Below are 21,400 nucleotides of genomic sequence, written 5' to 3'. Positions count from 1 at the left end.
CTTAACATAGCCAGGGTCATATGGGTGGTTTTAGGCTATTTAAATTTAATGTTTGGAATGGTATTAAGATTATGTTCCACCCCCTCCCCCACCCATCAAGTTCCCCTATAGGCCTCTAGGGGCGTAAGCGCTAGTAAAAATTATAAAACAATAATATAAGGGCATGGACACTGTTTACGCAAAAGTGACGGAACTTACCCCCCCCCCCCCCCCCTTACATAAAACTAACTATAATGAATACATAAATCAGGGATCACAATATTCCCCAGACATACGTTTTTAGAAATTAAGATTTAGAGATTATTTGGACGAGTAAGCATAAAAAATAACAATTGGTCGAAAAGTTAAAAACTAGAAATAAGTTTTTTTTAAAGCGAAGCTTTTCTATAATTAGGGTCGGTCCGTCCGTCCGAGATAGTTAGCTTTTATTCGTAAATTTAGGCATGTTAGAATTGTCCTATCGATTTCAAACTTTGCATGGTGATTCCTGTAGTAGTTAGGTACGATTTAGAAAGCGTAGCAACTCTTTAATCGTTACCAGAATGTCCGTACGTCCATTTTAAACATTTTGATTTTTTTTGTTTTTTTTATAACAATTTTTTTATGTGATAAAATCATCCGATTGATCTGATTTTTTTATTACTAATTCCTATTACAATAAGGTACAATATCATAAGCGAAGCATCTCTATGATCAAGTATTAAAAATGTCAGTATGTCCTTAAACAGAATTCTGTATTTAAGAAGTTTTGCAACAAATTTACGTATAATTTTGTCAAACCTTATATTTTCATATTTTGTATTTTCAGTTCTGACACTTAACAAAAGTTAATGTTCGTCTGTCATATCGTTTAGGAGCTTCGCTTTTATGGATGTTGTCCTTGTTTTTTTTTAAATGGAGGAGCAATATCACTTACCTTTGAAACATCCTTGTTGTAAATTTTGAGACATTCCTCAATGATCGATTCCAAGTACCGCTGTCTCACATTCGTTGGAACCTAAATAGTACACCAGCTTGTAATAACATGACAAAAATAAAAGATTTTAAAGAAATACAAAATTATAATTTTGTTTTTATTCTATTAAAAGTCTTTTAAAGGCATTATTTATCTACATTGCACATATAGAATAGAAATAGACAAGGCATGATAATCGAGCAGTGCAATTAAATGCACGTTATATTTAGAAGCACGCTTACTAATTATGGAATATTTATGTCTTATACCCTTTTCTCTTTCTATCAACTACACATTGAACATAATTTCTTAATTTCATAGAACAAACATAACAAGATGGTTATCGAACAATAATAATAATAATGTTTATTTGGTGCTGCCAGGTACCCCCTAGCTTAGGAGATAGCACATACAATACTCTAAATTGCTGCTATCTTAGTATCTATCGACAATTTAGAGTTTACATTATGATGTTTAGTCTCATACAAAATAAAATAATATATACTAAGAGATTAATTATTAACTAAATATAAATTGGTGGAAAAGAAGTAAAATTTTCAGGATATGCACCAGGAGCTACAGGAGTACTATCTTGACCAAAATGGGGATAGTGTATTTGATTCCTGAAGCCCCTTTTTAAAAAAGACGAAAAGAAAAAAAAGAATATAAAACAAATTAAATGTGAAAGGGAAAATTGAAACTTTAATTTAGTTAAATTGAGTTGTGAGGATAGTAAAACAAAGTAAAAAAAACACAAATAAACATTCATATTATGTTAGAGAAATCAGTAAATAATAAGAAAAATGAAAAAAAAATATATGAAGGAATTTAGAGAAAAATAAAACAAAATTAATATGAAAGTAAAGAGAATAAAAAGGAAAAATAATAAGATAGATCATTGTTGTATATAATTTTAATACCATATTTCAAGTTTTAAAATATCATTGAAGATTAATAAGTAAAGTTTTTATAAAAAGAAAAGAGAAAGAAAAAAAAACATAAAAAGGAAAAAAAAGCAATACTTCAAGCCTTTGTCATTGTATTATTTTTCAAAAAACCCAGAAATTTCTCAATTCAAAATAATATTTTTTTATAGAATGCCACTTTGAGCTTTGCCCTATATTCAACCCTCCCCTCCCCGCCAAAAAACAACACTCCCCTCCCCGCCAAAAGACAACCCCCCCCCCTACTTAAAAAAATCACTAGGTTTTTTATTAAATCAATTTTCAAGATCTGTTTATGCACTCAGAACAGTTTTCTCTATTACAAATAAAATTAAGTTTTTCCAACAAAAAATCTTTGAGTTTCATACAAAATTGTTTTCTTGACATAACTGTGCTAAAAGTATAAATAACCTCGTCATTATTATTATCATTTTCATTTTCAGGATTAGGATTAGTATTAGAAATAATGATTTCATTCCATAACTTTGGTAGATCAGAGTAAGGGAATTTTTAAATGTCTCAAGTCTAACAAATGGAACATTGTACTGTTGATTATTTCTAAGGACTCTTGTTGTTCTTGTGCTATTTCTAATCCATAAAATATCAAAAGAACATAAAAGCCTATGATTAACGTAATCAAACATAAATTGTAATTTAGAATAGACAATTTGTTGAGTTACAGGAAGAATTTCTAAATTTTTAAATAAAATTGTAGTATGTGCATTATATTTTGAGTTGGTGATTATTCTCAGTGCTTTTTTTGCTGTTTTACAATTTTATCAAGAGTTGATGCTGCTGCACTTCCCCAAATAGTGGGGTACATCTAAAAGCGCTTGTAATAAGGGGGGGGGGGGGGAGTTTTGACACATTTGCGTAAACAGTGAGTATAAGCTTTATTTTTGGACTGAGAGGATAGGTTATTAGGGATAAAATCATTCTTATATGATGAATTTTCCCAAGTTTAAAGATTTTTTGGATAGGCCTCCAAGTTCAGGAGCTTAAGAATGATTTTATCCCTTATAACCTATCCTCTCAGTCCAAAGATAAAGCCTATACACCAGGTTTACGCAAATGTGTCAAAACTTCCTCCCTCCTCCTTCATTTGGTATAAAAAAAAAACACAATGGGCCAATTCCCATATTTTTTAAGGATAGTCTATGAGTTGGAGTAATACATATTCCTTTTACATCTATGTAAGACTAAGGAAATTTTAACTTCTAGACTAACCAAGGAAATTAAATAGGATTTGGCATAATCTTTAATTTTACCTAATTAATAAATCAAAATAAATGAATTACCACAATAACAGGAATAAAAATAATTCTTGGAACAAACATAATGACATAACTAATAAACTAAAACACTTGACTGTGAATCAATTTGACAAATACTAAATTTTAAACGCAAATTAAGTTTTAGTAATCGTACAATTATGTACATGTGTCAAAAAGGAAATTAGGGGGGTTGTATAAAACTTTTCAAAATTGAGGATAACGCCGCTTTTTCTTTTACTTTCACGATTATTTATCTTGAAAACCTCTTAGTATTACATGTGATCTGTTAGGGTTTCAAATATATTTAAGATCTTAATGAAGCCATTTCTTACGTATTGGTAAAAGAAACACATCGTCGACTTTAACGTGAATAAATTAAAAAGATATAAATTGCCCTCTATATTAAAACATTTTAACACGATCTAAATGTGGCATCAGAAAATAATTTTTGACGTCCCCTTTTTTATTTATTCAAAAAATTTAATCAAGCTAATGTAAAGTTATTATATAAATAACTTCAACTTGAGAATTTATTATTGCAATTAAAATCGTCAATGATTTTATGAGCGGAAAAAAACACTTGTTTCTTTTAGGGAAAATAATTTTTTAAACTTTTTGTAACACAAAAATGACCAATGTTTTCTCTCATTCTAGTTGCATTTTTGTTGTTGTATAGGTACCTATAACTGTTTTCGACTTTGCTTGAGTAAAATATAATGCAGAAAAAATATAAAAATCCGTAAATAAATAGTTGCCAAATGGCTGCTTATTTAATATTACCCAGGAATAAGGTATAACCAACAAGCGAAATAAATTCAAAATAATATTTGGGGGGCAGATGTGTAGAGGTCGTCAATTCTACTAAGTTTTGACACCCCAACGACAGCTGAAAACATGATAGGTTTCGTGATATTTTCGTTAATGGTATAAGCTGAATATTACCTTATTGCTGTAAGGATCCGGCGTGACAATTGGTTTGGCCAAGACGGCCGCCGCAGCTGGTGTCGGCGTGTGAGCTACTCGGCCTTTTCCTTTGGCCGTTTGGGCGGCTGTTGATTGTTCCAGCTCATACCTAAAAAGTTAAGCTACAAATCAGTTTGAAATTATCCAATTAAAAAACTTTTTGTCTCTTTTTTTTAGAGGTATGTTACAGCTAAGGTGTGTCTGCCCACTGCCCAACTCGTGATTTCATAAATAAGCAATTTTTGGGAATTTGAAATAGAAGAAAATTAAAGATAGTATCATAGATGATAGGAGTAACAAAAATACGAAAACTTTTTCTCGTATTCAGTCGAATCCGGTGGATATGTCTATCATCGTATTATATCCAGCTTTCTACGAATATAGAAATGTACAATCATAAAATTAAAACCAGTATTTTTAGCCCGTGCCTTCGGCCACTCGGGGCTAAAAAAACTAGTTTTAATCTTATAATTGTACATTCTATATCCGCGGAAAGCGGTTTATAATACGATGATAGAAATAACTATTGTGTCACTTGATATAATAATTTTTCTCCGGTGACTTTTGCTTGTTTTTCCTTTTTCCTGAGTATATTAATAATCCAAGAAACTTTGGATCATAGAAAGAAAACGAAGTTTCGTCGTGTTTTCACGTTATTTTTCTCCTACTTCTACTCCTTGCGGGGAAATCATTAACATTTACCTAAAATAATCTATCAAACCTACTGTGAAAATACAACGAAACCCGCTACTTCGTTTTCCTTCTATGATCCGAAACTTTTTAATAAAAATTTGTACCTGCTCGTAGTGCTCGCCTGTCTTGCTAACAGCTGTTGTCTGGCCTGACTGAGGGTCACTGTGAACAAGGCATCCATTTTATTTACATTAATATACAATATCTGAACTTCTAGTAAATTGCAAATTGTAAAACTAAGTTAGTTTGTTTGTTATTTTAACAAGGATGACAACATCCATAAAAGCGAAGCTCTGAAATGGAAGGACAAACGAACATTAACACTTGTAGATTGTCAGAACTGAATTAGCAGAATATTAATGCTTCAGTACAAACAATATTTTAAGAAAATTTGAGGCAAAACTGCATAAATAGATGATACTGTTTAAGGACATACTTTCATTTTTGGGACTTGTTTATAGAGATGCTTCGCTTATAACATTGTACCTTGTTGTAATAGGAATCAGTTTTCAAAAAATCAGAAGAATCAGATACTTTTAACATACAAAAATTTGTTGTCAAAAAAGTTAAAAATCAACATGTTTAAAATGGACATACGGACATTCTGGTATTGTTTATAGAGTTGCTACGCTTTCTAAATTGTACCTAACTACTGTAGGAATCATCATGCAAAGTTTGGAATCGTTAGGACAATTCTAACCTGTTTAAATTAACGAAAAGAGCTAACTCTCTGTGTTGGACGGACGTACGGACCGACCCTAATTATAGAAAAGCTTCGCTTTTAATAAACCACCGTACACAAAGCAATAGAAAATGTAGCACAAAGATAATTAGATGTTTTCACAGAAAGTCTTCAGAAAATTTGTATGTATTGAAACTTTGATAAACACCCTTAGCTATGTAGAGAACAATCTCTAATTATTTAATTTCAATATTTCGAAGATTTTTTATTATCTGTTTGAAGATTTTTTTTATTTGGAATTTTTTCATATTGTAAATTCGCAAATTTTTTTTAAACAACTTAATCTTCATAGGACACAATAGATCTAAGAATTCTGTGAAAAAATATTAATCCTTACAATCCTATAATAGAAAAATTGATAATACTATTACTCAACTTTTAGGTGAATAATTGGCAGAAGTGAAAGGATTTCTCCAATGTTAAAAATGTCAAGAGACGATAAAGTATAATTAAAGGATGATTTCCTGGTTTTTGACTTGTGCCAGGTCTTGGCTGATGTGCTACTCTTTTACTGGAACCACTGATTTGGACAGATAGATTAAAATAAAGTTGGCATAAATAATAATATATTATCTAAAAAAGGTTTATAGAAACCTGTTGCCTTTTATATGAAAATGAAAATTTATAGGATTATTTTATTTTTGTCGGCCCAATAGAAAGGTCAGTATAGTCATTAGTCATAGACGTCCAAGTTAAGAGGGAGTTGGTAAAGTGATGTTTATCCACCTCAAACTTAAGAAACCTCATTTTTCCACCTCAAAATTTTAAATAATATATTAGTTTACTCCCCTCCAATCTTTGAAACCCCTCATTTACCCCCTAAAAAGCTTGGGCGTGATTGTTTTTAAGAAAACTTTTAATTTCAAATATAATTTTTATTTTAAAATATCCCTTGTGCTAGGAGTGGGTTCTTCAGTGTTCATCTCTTCCAATTCTTTTTCCATTTCTTTATGTTTGGTCATCTGCTGGATTTTCTTGTACCTAAACACACAATATTCAGAAATATGAAACTTTTTAGAATACAAATTAAATTACAGATTGCAATCCTCACAAGAAATTAAATAAATCTCACGTATATCTTACATTTTATGTCTTCATTGTAGTGACAAAGTGTTATAAAGTAGATGCTCATTGAATATTCACACATCTAACTATAATAGCAGCGGAGAAAATAACGTTTTCCTTTAGGAATCAGGACAAAAGATAAGCCGTGCTGCTAAAGCGATAAAATATTTATGACATGTTAAGTTAGAATTTAAATATTTTCAACAAAATAAGAAAGAAGGCTAAAACCAATGTAATACCTGTCAAGCATGGCCTGAGCAGGAGTCTTTGTTTGAGGTTTACGCATGTGCAAAGGTCGTCTTTGTTCTCCATCCGCCCCATCATGTGCCACTCTCTTCTTGTTGCTGGTAGAGGACTGTGGCTGTTTGCCTGATGTTCCACTGGTGCTAGATACCTATTAAAAAAGAGACCTTGTTCTCTTATTTATCTATTGGATGTACAAACCAATGTATTATGGGGATCTCAAATATGTTGATGCTTTCAAAACAAGCTTTTTATAATGAACATGATAGTTGAGTTTTTGTCTTATTTATGTAGGAACACTACCTACGTCTTTTTAGGTATTAATTGTCCACATAGAGTTTAGAAAATTAAATATTTTGAATATCTAGACATACAAATGTAAAAAATCTTTAACAATCAAACGCCTTTCTTCAGTAGTCTAAACTACTTTAATTCTAACTTGCATTTAAATTTATGACAAAGTAGGTAAGAAATACCGATTAATAAATCTTCGTATTTGCATTCAAAAATTTTTAAGACGGAATTAATATTTATTTTACAGATTAATAGAAAGATTTATTTTTGATTTCAGTACATATCTTTTTTCAGAAATGGGGTAGAATTAATCTATTGTTTATTGTGCAGAAGTTTTGTTTACTATTTTCTTCCTACCTGTTTATTAAGTTTAGCTCTGGAAGGATCAGTCCTGTTCTCATCAGGTTTATATTCATTAAACAGTCTCTGTAGCTCATCATCTCCAGCTGATAAACAGGGTTGTCAATTTTTTGTGGGAAAGTATGTTAAAATACTAAAAGCATATAAATGATAATTTTAAAAAAGGCTTCAGGGATTTCAAAATGTATGATATAGGTCTCAAAAAATTTTAAAATAAACGTTTCATGTTGGCAACCCTACCTGCATCATCAAAATTAAACATGGCGTCCATGTCTGCATCCAAATCAGGTAACTCATCCAACTCTAAAATCATTAATGCAATAAAAGGTAACTTTACTAAACCATCAAATTGCGTAAACAATTTTAAAGTGTTAACCATAATCATAATTATAACAATATCTATAAAAGGGGGGGGGGGGGGGCGAAAGTGACACTTTTTGAAATCAAAACTAAAAGTCAACAAAGGAACTCAACTAAAAAAAAGAGTTACAGGTCTGAGATTTTGCATGGCAGTTGCTTTATAGGGGTAAAATATGGAACTGTGAAGAAACGGCGGTGCAACCGCCGAAAACCGCCGTTTCCCGACGAAATTTTTTTGCCTTTTTCTCGGCGGTTTTCGGCGGTTGCGACGCCGTTCCTTCACAGTTCCATATTGTACCCCTATAAAGCAACTGCCATGCAAAATGTCAGACCTGTAACTCTTTTTTTTAGTGGAGTTCCTTTGACTTTTAGTTTTGGTTTCAAAGTGTCACTTTCGCCCCCCCCCCCTTTAAAAATGTATATAACTATAACATGTATATAACTATAACATGTATATAACTATAACATGTATAAAACCCTTGTGACTAGACTATTAGCATTTGACAGAGTCAAAACTGGGTTCTGGTTGTTGATTTCATGTCAAAATCTACACCATTTATGAATTACATTGTAGAGTTGATTTGTTATGATATTATTTGTACCTTCTGAAATGTCAGGAATGTCATCATCCACGTCCATGGTGGTATCAGGAACTTGACTAGGTGTACCTGCAATCAATCAATCAATTAATATATAATCAAAATCATCCATTACATAAAGTCTTAATACACCAAATTACTGAATTTATTTACTTTTCTTGATAAGCTAGAATAGTTAATAATCTTACAGGGTTGTATATTCTACATTGGATCCCCTGCTCAGCGGGGGGGGGGGGGGGGGGGGAAATAAAAAATAGGTGGTTGGAGGGGAAAAAGTGTAAAAATTAAGAAAACTGAAAACAATTTTTCCATTCCCCCAACCCCCCTCCTTGGTGAAAAAAACTAAAAAATGTGTGGTAGGAGGGATAAAATAAGTAAAATATCGAGTTCTTTACCTAAATATTTTTCCATTTTCCCCCCAACTTGGTGAGAAAAAACTAGTGGGGGGGGGGAAGGGGGAGAAATAAAAAATTTTTAAAAAATAAATCTTGTGCAGAATATACACCCCTGAAATCCAAATGTTTCTATCAAAAGGCAATGTTCAACATGTTCACATTAATAAACCCATCCAATAATGAAAAATCAATCAATCAATCAATCAAAAGTTTACCTGGATCTTTATCTTCCACTCTTTTTGATTTCTCAGATGACTTTCTTTTATCGTCTTTACCTCGGGAAGAGGTGGACTTTTTGTGCTTATCTCTGCTGCTACTACTGTGACGATGTCTGTCCTTGTCTCTGTCATCCTTTTTAGACTTCTTTTTGTCACTTTCACTGGATTTTCTCTTGTCATCCCTTGACCTATGTCTGTCTCTTTCTTTTTCTTTGTCAGATCTATGGCTATCTTTGTGCTTTTTAGGATCTTTGGAGGTATCACTTTTTGACCTGTCTCTCTTTTTATTGTCAACTTTCTTAGCCTTGACAGCTTTATCATTGGCAGATAAGGCATCAAGAAATGATGTTTGATTCTCTTCAGAAGGTTCTTCAGCTTCTATTTCATCATTAATATTATCTTCAGGAACTAAAACAAGAAAGCCATTATGCCAAGTAAATTGCAGTATCTTGCATATTTAAAAAATTACAAATATTTTAGGAAAAAAAACAAATTAAACTAACATACCTACAAAAACAAAGGAAAGTGTAATTATTACCTAGTTCTTATATTGTATAAAGAGATCCCAATAATAATGACAAACAATGATATTTTTAATATATATTCCTGTCTGGCTTTGAAACCGATTAATATCCACTGTATTAGAACCGGTTCTCAGCCATACTAAATATTCATGTATTCCTTCCATCGTATTATTACAGTCAATTTTCCACGAATATCAAAATATGTTGGCCCTGGCCTTCAGCCACTTGTTGCTAAAAAAACAATTTATACATATATAATTTTTCATTTAAATATCCGCGGACAGCTGTCTATAATACGAAGCGATAAATAACTATTGCATACCTGCAATTGAATCCATGGAAGTATTGGCAGCCGCTGCAGGAATCTGCAAGTCCATCCAGCCTGTCTGGTGCCGCTGGATCATATCAGAGAAAGACTCCTCCTCATTGTCAAATATATTCCTAGTTTTGGGATCTATAGGAGATTGAGAACCTGTTAGTTCAGTCAAGGAGCGAAGCTTTATTTCTGGCTTTACTGGCACCTCCTCCTGATTAGTTTTAGTTATCATTTAGAAAGGGAGAAATATAAAATTTTCTTCATTTGTAAGCAGAAATTAATTAATATTCTGAGTGAAAAGGAACAAAGAATTGTAATGCAGCAAATATAATAAGTAATTCTTAAGATTTGCAAATATATTGTACATCAACAATAAAAATGTGTACAGAAACCTAGACTTCATAAAGACTGTGACGTATGGACATGCCTTAGTTCTGTAGTAGCTGCGATACTAAAGAATAAATCATTATGAATTAAAAATAACTAAAATTCCTTAGGAGTAGGTTTAGGTTTGAGAAATATATTAACATCAGGTATGTCTTCAATTTCATCTTTCTTAGGCTCAGGCTTCTTGACATCAGGCTTTACTACAGCAAGTTTAAAGGAGCTGTATTTACCCATAGTTGGGGCCTTCATTTTTTCCTCCAGCAGTTGCTTAATTTTCAGCTCTGCTAACTTGAATTCATCTTCTGGAGAGATGTCTAAAAAGGATATACATTATAAAAAACTTTTTATTGCTTTTAACATAAGTGCTACTTGTATTTGCTAGTTGATACCCATACCTATAATTTGTTGGGGAAAAAACCTTCTTCAAGAGTAAATAACTATTGGAATATTCCTTTTCTTATATTCGCATACCTAGTTTTTAAAATAACCAATAAAACTCACCTTTTGGTTGTTCTTCATATTCATCAATCACATTGTCTCCTTTATCATCAAGTAAATCATCATGAGTATCTTTCTCTTCAGTATTTTTGTCTTTTGATGAGTCTTGAACAGTTTTACTCTTTTCTGTGCAAGCTTTTATATTCTTTTTGGAGGATTTTTCATTGTCAGTCTCAGTATCACCCACAGAGTCATAATCAGAGGTAGAATATTCGGAGGAACTTCCCTTACTTCTTTTCTTATCACTTTTACTACTCTTGTAATGTTTACTTCGGGAACTTTTACTATGTCTGCTCTTTACTGGTGATCTTGACTCTGAATGAAAAGAAGTAAGTAATGGCATTTTTGAGAGTAAATAACAGTAAAATGTTAAATAGAAAATGATAAAAGTTTTAGGATAAATATTCTAGGTATCAAAGTAAAAAATTAGCATTGTATTTTTATGAATACTTTTACAGAGGGACTAGCGTATGGACGGACAACACCTAGTCAGGGGTATATATTCTGCATGGGATCCCCGGCTCAGGGGGGGGGGGGAAATAAAAAATAAGTGGTTGGAGGGAAAAAAAATGTAAAAATTAAGAAAACTGAAAACATTTTTTCCTGATTTCGCCCCCCTCCTTGGTTAAAAAAACTAAAAAAATGTGTGGTAGGAGGGATAAAATAAATAAAATATAGAGTTCTTTAAATATTTTTCTATTTTCCCCCCTACTTTTTAAGAAAAAACTAGGGGGGAAAAAAAAAAAAAATTTTGTAGCAGGGGAAAAAAAATAAATCTTGTGCAGAATATACACCCCTGCACCTAGTTCAAGAAGATCAGCTGCGCTACTAATATCTATACCTGAAGAAGAGTCATCTCTGGATGACTTATGAGTAGAAGATTGTTTGGATTTATGTCTTCTTGATTTTGAGTCTCTAGATCTACTTCTATGTTTTTTCTCCTTAGATTTTGATCTGTGTTTTCTATCCTTGGATCTTGAGCTTCTCTTTCTATCTTTAGATCTTGATCTAGATTTATGTTTGTGCTTGCTAGATTTCTCACTATCTTTCCTTATTCTAGAATCGCTTTTACTTTTAGAGTCAGATTTCTTATCAACTTTTTTATCCTTATCATCTTTTGATTCTTTTATAGCTGCTTCTTCTAATTTTTTTATTCTTGACTTATAGAAGTTTTCAAGGAGGAGTCTTTTCTTTTCAAGATTTTCTATTGCCTCCTGTTCTTCTCTTATCTTTCTATCTTCGTCATCCTCAGAAGTATCATCGGAGACATCAGACAAATCCTTAAAAACATAAAATAATGTAAAAGATTAAGAATATATGTTCTTCAGTTATAATTGGGGTGAATTTTTGCCTACTGACTGTTTTAATATTATATACTATCGGCTACGCCCCTCTTGACGATTTCTCTTGGGAGGTTCATGGTGCCTTACCTCAAAATACATAAAAGCTTCCCTGTAAAGGAGAACCATATCGGTTCAGCGGTTGGCAATATCCTTTGGTATACACAGACATCCTGTTACTTTTATATAATGATAGTTTTTCTCAAATTAAAATGCCGCTTGTACATTAATAGAACCTTATAAATGATACCTTATCTAAATCTTCACTGACAGATTCAGATTCAGCTGCAAGTTTCTCAGCCTGACTTGAACTTGTCACCTGCAAAAAAATTATTATGTCTATAAAAGGCACAGGAAATAAGTAACCAACAACAGGTTTTTTTATTTACAAAAGTAAAATTAAATGGGTAGGCAGTAAAAGCATGAATTATCAATAAATCCCTGAATATGACAATTTTTTAGATATTATTATTCAGCTTGGGAAGTTTTAAAACTCAGTCAAAAAATGGTCATTACCTTATCGCACTGGTCTTCTGTTCTTTTATCTTTTGAGGACTTCTCAACTTTCTTCTTATCCAACTTTTTCTTTAATAGTTTACAGTTTTCCTGTAAAAAAAATTGTATAGTTCAAAATTAAATGTATAGGTACCTAATTTATTTGATATCATGGACAATTTTGTCCATAAATAATGTAGCAATTAATAGTAAGATAGAAACAGTGTAGAGATGTATTTTCTCAGTCTTAAATTGTTATGCTAATATCATTTAACATTGAAATCTCACCATCCTTAAATAATCTTTATATAAAAGTATCAGGATCTCAAGTTTATGTTTTTGTATTCGTCTACCTAATACTTTTTCTTTTTAAAAGAAAAATTGAAAATGAAAGGTTACAATTCCTCCTCCCCCACCTAAAGGGCCCCTAGAGGCCTCTGGGGCTTAGTAGCTGCTGGTAAATTATGAGGGAATTTAAAATAAATTTTACCTTTATAACCTGTTCTTCAAAAGAGTTTTTGTCTCCACCAGCTAATATTCCACTTGAAGTACCCGCCTGAAATTTTTATTTTCTTACGTTTATGAATAAAATTCAGGGATCTAAGGGATAAGACAATGGACGATAAATTAATTGACATCCCGAGAGATGAATACCAAAATTACCTCTTTGGTATAATATCAAAATCATTGGATGACAAGTTTAGACACTACTATTTTGAACTAACCAATCAATTCAATAAAAGTACAGTTTTTTAACTAACAAATAAGATAACGTGTTTGTAAACTTTGGGTACCAGTGTAATTTACAGTCTAATATCCACTCCCTCCATGATAAAATTAGAAAGATTAAGTCTTATGGCAAAACAATGTTGTACAAATTGATTTTAAGCATACTTAATTTTAAAGCACCAGGAAATATATGGCACGTAAATTGAACTAAGTTGCCTTTAATTAAATTTTTTCACCCGTACAATAACAGACCATAACAGTTTACAGAAAAATATATAACACAAAGACAGCTTAATTTGAAATATGAAATTACCTTCAGAATTGAGCCAACTAAATCAGGAGTTTCATCTTCATCATTTGATTCACTAAATAAATCATTTCAAAAAATTTGTATATAAAAAATTGCCATACATGGATAGTTTATGAAAGAATTGACAATATTTTTAACTTTAACTAAGTTGTGAACATTTTTGTATTAATACGTTCACATATCATGATGTGTTTTATTCATTTTAGACTTTCAACAACGAGCTACTTCAAGCTTGAGAAGACAAGATATTTTATTCTCATTGTGATAATATAAATGTAGTTAGCTTCAATATTCCCTCTAGACATTCTATCAAGAGTCATGTTTCTTTCCAGACATATAATGGTCCGGGTATAGTGCCTCTAGGGTTTCTGTCAGATCTTAATCATCCTGAACTGGAGGCGGGCCTGGGCGAGCAGCTGCTACCTTGCCGCGCCCGCCCTCGACACTTGGAGGTTCATTCTGACCAACAGTCACAACTAAACCAGTTGAGACCTTGTCTTACTTTCGATATTTTATTTTTAACTAAAAAGAATGACAATAATTTTCATTCTAAGATAGCTTCATATAGATCAAAGGATGATTTTAGGCCTTTGTTTTTACATTTTAATCTAGGAATGGTTTTGAAATATATTCTGCTTTCCCTTCTCTACGAATACATATGCTAGGGGCGCAGCAGCTAGTATTATCTAAAACTATACCTAAGAACATATCTTTTACTACTAAACAAAACCTTCCCACTTATCCTTACTCTACAATTTTATGATAATTTCTGCCTGTTCCTGAACTTACCTCATATCATCAATATCACCGAGAATATTATCACTAGCCAGAGTTGGAGGTTTATAGGAGAATGTCTTCTTTCCTGTAAGATACAACGTTTAGCTCTTACTTTTAACACAAGCATGATCAATCAATATTAATGGATTAGCCTTTCAAAACCACTCAAAACATTTATGAACAAGATGCAAATTCTATTTTTACTGTGTCAAATGCTTTGTTCAAATCCAAATTATGATCAAAAGTAAAATAAAAAAGAAAAGCTTATCAATAGACAGAAGGATAACAATATTATATAATTAAGGTAGAAAATTGATTCATTGTTGTTGTTCAACCTTTCATCTCTCATTTAAGCAGTCTTTCGGGATTGAAAAATGACTACCTGAAGTTTTTGCTGTAACTGCTGATTTGGACTGTAAGGAAGATCCAATAGCTAACAAACTACTGGGCAAGGAACTGTTTCCTGAAGATAAGCAAATTATCATTTGTCTTGATTATGAGCCTTTTTATTTAGCGGAACAATTGAGGCTGTTTGGATGTTTAGCCATTGGATAAAGGCAGTGCAAGGGGGGAAATGTAATGATGTGTTATATAAATTGTTATTCCTAACTTAGCGAAATTTCCCTAATAAGGAAAAAAATGCTTACTTTGTTGATCATCTTTTTCTTTAGGCACATTCTTGTCAGTAACAGCTTCAAGATTGTGAGTGATGACGTCATCAGCAATAAAATCCTCAAGCGGGGCAGCAGCAGCATCAACTATGTGTATACCCTCCTCCTCTTCCAGCTGTCTTCTCTTGTCCAGCTCTTTGATTGGAGTGGGAATGTACTGGTAACATGTTTGATTATTTGGTTGTTTGCAAAAAAAAAAAAAAATTTACCATAGAAGCTAAGCCACAAAACAAGGATGAATGACAACATCCATAAGTAGCGAAGCACAAAAACTATTGAAAAAAACAGGCCATGAAAATCATTAATGCAAATTTCAGCTGTGAATCCTAAATAACAACCAAGAAATAATATTTCCACCATAACGTTACGGACTGACGGACAAAGTGAGTTGTAGAGTAGCTTTGCTTCTAGAAAAGTCAATATTTAAAGTAATAAAGAACTATATGCATGAGATAAAAAATCTAATGGTAAGGTAAGTTAGTCAAATATTTAATGCTGTAGATAATTAAAAATCAATCATGTATTAATAAATTTTCACTATATGAGTTTCTGTATGTATTTTTTGGCGGTTAAATGTGTGTGTGTGTGAGTTCTTTGGTATGCGTGCGCATATGTAAACTGTAAAAAGCATAGAGACTGTATTGGTAAAATATCTTGTCAATTAACAGACTTACTTTGAGTAAATAAGACCAATCCTCTTACAGAAGTAAATCAAGCCATAATGCTTGGTCAGTTTAGATAATAATTAAGCATTCCTGTGGAGTATCCGGAGCCAGAGGAAACAGTTTTACAGGTTTAGAACTCTGACTCATGGGTTGAGATAGTGGAGCATTCACAGGTTCTATAAATATATTTAAAATTGAATGTCTTCAGAGATCTAAAGGGATAAGACCATGGACAATAAATTGATGTACATCCCCATTGATGATACACAAAATCACACCTTCTGTAGATTGCAATCAGTGGTTGAAACGTTTGGACTAATTAACCAACCAATCATAATTCAAGAAAAGTCCCCAAAGTTGATAAGCTAATGAATATGAAAACGTTAATATAAAACTTTGGGGACTAGTGTAATAAACAGCCCAATGTCCCCTCCCTCCCTGGAATGTCTTATAATTATTAACAAGGACGAGTTGTTCAACAAGTTCCTAAGGTTATAAGCCTTTTGCTGATTATTTATCTAAACTAAACCTTGTGTGTCCCAAGTTATACATAAAAAAAAGCAACTATAAAAATCGTTCCACTTTTTAATAATAAAAACATTAGGTATGCAGCTTCCAAAACGTCAAACATATCTGACTAAAGAATATCAAAACAAAGTGATAGAATTAATAAGAAATTCAAATCATTTTACTTGACGACATCAGGTTTGGACATACATACCATAGTTATTGAGTTGCAGTGCTGCTAGAAGAAGCAAATACTAAGACCTGATTTCAATTGACTAGGAGTATTTTGTTTGACATCACAGTATTCAATGATTATATCGTCATCCGCCTCTTCTTTCACCTGACAAATTAATTTAATTGTATGGATCTGGTGTTGTTCAAGCTAAAATAATGCTTGAATCGATTATTTCAACAAAAAAATCATAAAGGCCCCCAGCAGACAAAGGGCACTTTCTTGTAAATCACACCTGTTAAGTTTTCAGTGCTATCTAACAATGGATTTAGAACTATATACCTCTAAGAACAGTCAAATATTATTTTGTTTATGTAATCTTCATTGTTTATTTACAAAAACTTATTTAGAATATCTCATCCTTATTACACAAGAACGGAGAAGGATATGATACTAACCTCTACTTTAGTCTGTGGTGGGAGTGTGGGTTGGATAGCAGCTGCCGCACCCGTTTCTAATAACACCTGATATAGAGATAAAAAGATACATCATTTATCCTAGTATATTTTTTTGTCTAAAGCTTAAGATTTCGATAAATATTGAACTGATTGAGTTCTTCGCCTAAACGAAACTTTAAATGTCTCCATGGATCGTTATTTAAGCTATATTATTTCTAGAATTAAGCCTTGGAGTGGTTTTAGGCTATTTTTCTTCCCCCCTTCTTTCAATACAGAGCCTCTACACACAGCTACTAGTAAAATAAATAGTTATTAATTTCTGTTTAAAGTTACTTTATTCAAGCTAAAAGCTACAAGACAAAAATCTGAGGAAAATAAAGCTGCAATGAAAATCAACTTTGATAATTTATAGTATGTAATGAACCATCAGAATTGCGTAAGAACGGACTTATGGTAACTATTTATAGAGTAGCAATACTACTAAGAAATAATGGAGTTTTCTTGTACTCTAAATTAAAAATAAAAAAACATTTGATTTTAGCTTACCTTTCTGACAGCATTTTGAATCATTTCTTCCAACTTATCTTTCTCCAGCACCGAGGACAAAGCTGCTAATGGTCCCATAGCAGCTGTTAAAGCAGCAGTTGAAGCTGCACTCACTCCTAACCCAGCTGCCAAAGATGCCGATGAACTGTTTTCGACTGGTGAAGTTGTTGAAGGTGGCAAAGCAGCAGTGGTTACTACTGGAGCATCCATAACAACGGCTGAAGGTATTGTTGTGATGGCAGCTGAGTTAACAGCAGCAGCTTGGGATAGGCCAAGACCGGCCACAGCAGCTGCCACAGAAAAGGGAGGAACAGATGGTTCTGATACCTGGTTGCAAGACCAATACTTAAGAATAATACATGTGGTATATATTTTTTGATTGCCAATTTAATAGGTATGGGTATAATTTTCATTAGGTACTTATTTAACTTCGTAATTTGGACATAAAAAGAAAAGAGAGATAAGAATTTCAGTATAAAAATGACAAAAATACTAAAATTTTTAAGTATTGGTCCCTGTGTTCCAGCTACCGCTGCTGCGACTGAAAATGGCGGGGCAGCTGCTTCTGGCTGGACGGCTGTTTTGGGAGCTGAAAAAATAAAGAAATGTTTTGTTTTTCGAGCAAGATGTAGTTCATACTTTTACAAAAGTTATTAAATTGAAATGCCTATAATTCGACTTAGAAGTTGTTAAAACAAAACATTCCTTAGGTAGTAAAACCCATAACGGCTGCTTATTCAGTTTTATCTTGAATATAATAATCTCCATAATTTTGTGTATTTTATGATTATCTTATATATAGTTTTTTTTTTTATACAAACCTGTAAAGTAACCTGGCTTTTTAGCTTGTTCAGTTTCAATTTGTTCTGTATCATCTTCAGGCTTGTCTAAAATTAACATAATCATAAGAAGCGTTCATAAGATCTATGCTTTGTAACTGCTGTCTTTTCACTTTAGTCTAAACTATCATTGAATTTTTTTTATTTATCTAGGTACCTACGTATTTTGAGTCTACTTAAAGCATTATCGTAGGGATGTAATGGTTTGAACTCCACATACACCTTACTATCATTCGGTTCCATTGATTAGGGTGTAAATAGGTAGAACACCTGTCATACACACGCAAGGGTTAGGTAATAATGAGTAAGCTATGATAATAACCCGCGACCGTGGCTCAACACGTAGTGCATCCGCTCGCCGTTGGGTGGGGGGAGGGGGGGGGGGGTGATATGTTCGAATCCCCGCGGCATAACTAAAGACGTTAAAGATGGTTCCTACTGCTGCTATGTCAGGTGCATGACTTAAATAGTTAGAGTAGGGGGAATGCCTTTGCCCAAAACAGGTACAACTCATTACCATGCACGCACAGTTAGGACTTATTAAACAAAGATCTTGCAATCAAAGGGTGGGTTGTCTATAAGGCGGATGGACGCTTTACAATGCATTTATAAGAGTATGATTCAAGGAGCGTGGAGAGGTCTAGAACCCGAATCGACACCAAGCCCCATAGAGGTAATCAAAGCTATGGTAATGGATATAGAATACTGGGATATTTTAAGAGATTCTCGCACAACCTGATATAATGTTTCTCACAGCTGATTTATATAGCAATACCCCCCCCCCCCCTCCTCCCCTGACCATAGAGGAACCTATTGAACAATATATGAATTCTATATCAGCAATCTAAATTGACGACAAAAAATCCCCTGTCACAATAGCCACGTAAGGCGTTGAACCAAAAACATTCCTTTATCTCCAATGTTTGTATTTCGTTCCTATATATCATAATACAACAATCTAAATAGTAAAAAATGTTCATAGGTACTCTTGTCAATATTGTACCTGGTTTAATATGTTTAAAATGGCAGTACGGTCGGTCACAGCCACCAGAACTGAAGAACGGACAGGACAATGTCTGGAAATACTTCGTTCCAGGAAACATTTTTCAGTCTTTACCTGAAAGATCGTTCAAATTAAAAAATAAAAACTTTTGGTAGGTAGGATATTATTTTTTTCAGAGCGATTCACATAAAATGGTGCAGATGCTTTTCCCGAAATATTTATAAACCATCTCTGGGCTTATAAGAATCTTCACTGTTAAGGAAAACCTTATCGGTTCTGCAGGTAGCGAGATCTTTGGCTTCAGGCACACAAACAGATAACAATCAGTTACTTTAAAATACGGATTAGACGGTTTTAATCCATGAACTAAATGGTTAAAACCAACCAGCCTTAGCGAGCGAAGCTACTCTATAATCCGAAATGTCCATATTTCCTGAATAATTTTTGAAAAATGATTTTTTCGGATCCTATAAAAAATAGACTGCTGACATAATTTTTGTGAGGATTCCCTATACTAATGAGCATCCAAGTATATGATTTACTTGGTTAGTAGGTCTGTCGGTCATTCTATAAAAGATACACATACATATACATACGTGCATTTTGAAATAAAGGGGGAGGGATTAATGCAACCATCTCATCATCAATGGGTAAATGGCACTTAGAATCCGAATTTCGTTATGAAACTTGACATGTGTAATCCTTGGTAGGTCTTATTTCTTTAAACAAAAAGTTGAAAAAGTAACGGATAACGGCTCAGCCGTTTGGCTGTTTTTAGGCTACACTCATAGAAATGTGACAATCCCTCTTTACATATCAAAATCTTGGCCCCTCCCAGCCGGTAGCGGCTGGTACTATAAATTTAAAAAAATGGTAATTGGTATCATTTAACATGAAATAAAGCAAAAATAATTATGAATAAAAAACTTAAAAGCATGCATTGTACCTATGGAATTTAGATAAGACACATATCTACATTATAACCCATAAAAATTGACAAAAACACACCCACTTTTTGTCAAAAACACAGTGGTTGTATTTTTGCAAGTGGTAAAATTGGCAGCACCCTTAACCCATACCTAATAATAATCCATCAGTCTTTAGCTAAAAAGGTTATGAAATATACAAAACTAGCGATATTATAATCATATGACTATCTATGCACTGCACGTGCACAACCCTAATGATGATTTGTTAATCACGACTCGTTTAAGGTAGACTTAAGTTTTTAAAAGCGAGGCTTTTCAATAATTAGGGTCGGTCCGTCCGTAACGGATAGCTTTTTTCGTTAATTTAGGCATGTTAGAATTGTCCTATCGATTTCAAACTTTGCATGGTGATTCCTGTAGTAGTTAGGTACGATTTAGAAAGCATAACAACTCTATAATTATTACCAAAATGTCCGTACGTCCATTTTAAACATGTTGATTTTTTTACTTTTTTAACAACAAATTTTTATATGATCTAATTATCCGATTGATCAGATTATTTGTATACTGATTCCTGGGACATCAAAGTACAATATTATAAGCGAAGCAACTCTGTAATTAAGTCCTAAAAATGTAAGTACGTCCATAAACATTATTCTGTATCAAGCAGTTTTTCAACAAATTCACTTACAATTTTGCATCGACTCTTATACATTTATATTCTAATTATTCAGTTCTGACAAATGTTAATGTCCGTTTGTCCTACCGTTTCAGCTTTTATGGATGTTGTCATCCTTGTTTTTTCTGTCAATCAGCCCTATTTGACAGAAACATGGTACCTATATCAAACAAAAATATTCCTTATACTTGCACTTTTTCGTACCTATTGCCCTTTAACTTAGATTTAAAACACATTATTTATGTTATGTTTAAGGTAGTTATGTCAATTTATAACACTTATACATATTGTGCAACATTATTGTGCGCTACATTGGATTTTAACATCCTTGTTTTATTAAAGACCTCAATAACAAACCTGGAACTTTTAGATACTTTTAGTATCTAAATAAAGGTTCAATTTCAATATCACAACATTTTTAGAGGTAGCTTGCAAATTATCTGAAACAAC

At 32.7% G+C, this 21,400-nt stretch overlaps 1 protein-coding gene across 1 annotated transcript in view; it reads right to left on the bottom strand.

Annotated features, from left to right (window-relative positions):
- LOC145313108 (uncharacterized) overlaps positions 1-21,397 on the bottom strand; it is a 66,736-nt gene extending 45,339 nt beyond the window's left edge. The window contains exons 1-29 of the mRNA XM_080152371.1: positions 21,308-21,397; positions 19,343-19,456; positions 18,322-18,387; positions 18,019-18,089; positions 17,501-17,830; positions 16,955-17,020; positions 16,586-16,664; positions 15,911-15,993; positions 15,129-15,312; positions 14,864-14,944; positions 14,494-14,566; positions 13,708-13,759; positions 13,156-13,221; positions 12,687-12,776; positions 12,421-12,489; positions 11,672-12,110; positions 10,834-11,145; positions 10,440-10,646; positions 9,952-10,158; positions 9,103-9,513; positions 8,496-8,561; positions 7,774-7,836; positions 7,531-7,619; positions 6,876-7,030; positions 6,465-6,552; positions 6,039-6,093; positions 4,934-4,994; positions 4,116-4,245; positions 917-997 (exon numbers count right to left, since the gene is read on the bottom strand). Of these exons, the coding sequence (XP_080008497.1) occupies positions 917-997; positions 4,116-4,245; positions 4,934-4,994; positions 6,039-6,093; positions 6,465-6,552; positions 6,876-7,030; positions 7,531-7,619; positions 7,774-7,836; positions 8,496-8,561; positions 9,103-9,513; positions 9,952-10,158; positions 10,440-10,646; positions 10,834-11,145; positions 11,672-12,110; positions 12,421-12,489; positions 12,687-12,776; positions 13,156-13,221; positions 13,708-13,759; positions 14,494-14,566; positions 14,864-14,944; positions 15,129-15,312; positions 15,911-15,993; positions 16,586-16,664; positions 16,955-17,020; positions 17,501-17,830; positions 18,019-18,089; positions 18,322-18,387; positions 19,343-19,442 (3,774 nt within the window). The 5' untranslated portion in view covers positions 19,443-19,456; positions 21,308-21,397. The remainder of the gene's footprint in view (positions 1-916; positions 998-4,115; positions 4,246-4,933; positions 4,995-6,038; positions 6,094-6,464; positions 6,553-6,875; positions 7,031-7,530; positions 7,620-7,773; positions 7,837-8,495; positions 8,562-9,102; positions 9,514-9,951; positions 10,159-10,439; positions 10,647-10,833; positions 11,146-11,671; positions 12,111-12,420; positions 12,490-12,686; positions 12,777-13,155; positions 13,222-13,707; positions 13,760-14,493; positions 14,567-14,863; positions 14,945-15,128; positions 15,313-15,910; positions 15,994-16,585; positions 16,665-16,954; positions 17,021-17,500; positions 17,831-18,018; positions 18,090-18,321; positions 18,388-19,342; positions 19,457-21,307) is intronic.
- Positions 21,398-21,400: the final 3 nt, after the last annotated feature.

Source organism: Acartia tonsa, chromosome 3, assembly GCF_053477335.1.
Source record: "Acartia tonsa isolate MP-2025a chromosome 3, ASM5347733v1, whole genome shotgun sequence".
Classification (NCBI taxonomy): Eukaryota; Metazoa; Arthropoda; class Copepoda; order Calanoida; family Acartiidae; genus Acartia; species Acartia tonsa.
The sequence above is the reverse complement of the archived record's forward strand: the minus strand, read 5'-3'. Positions and strand labels throughout refer to the sequence as shown.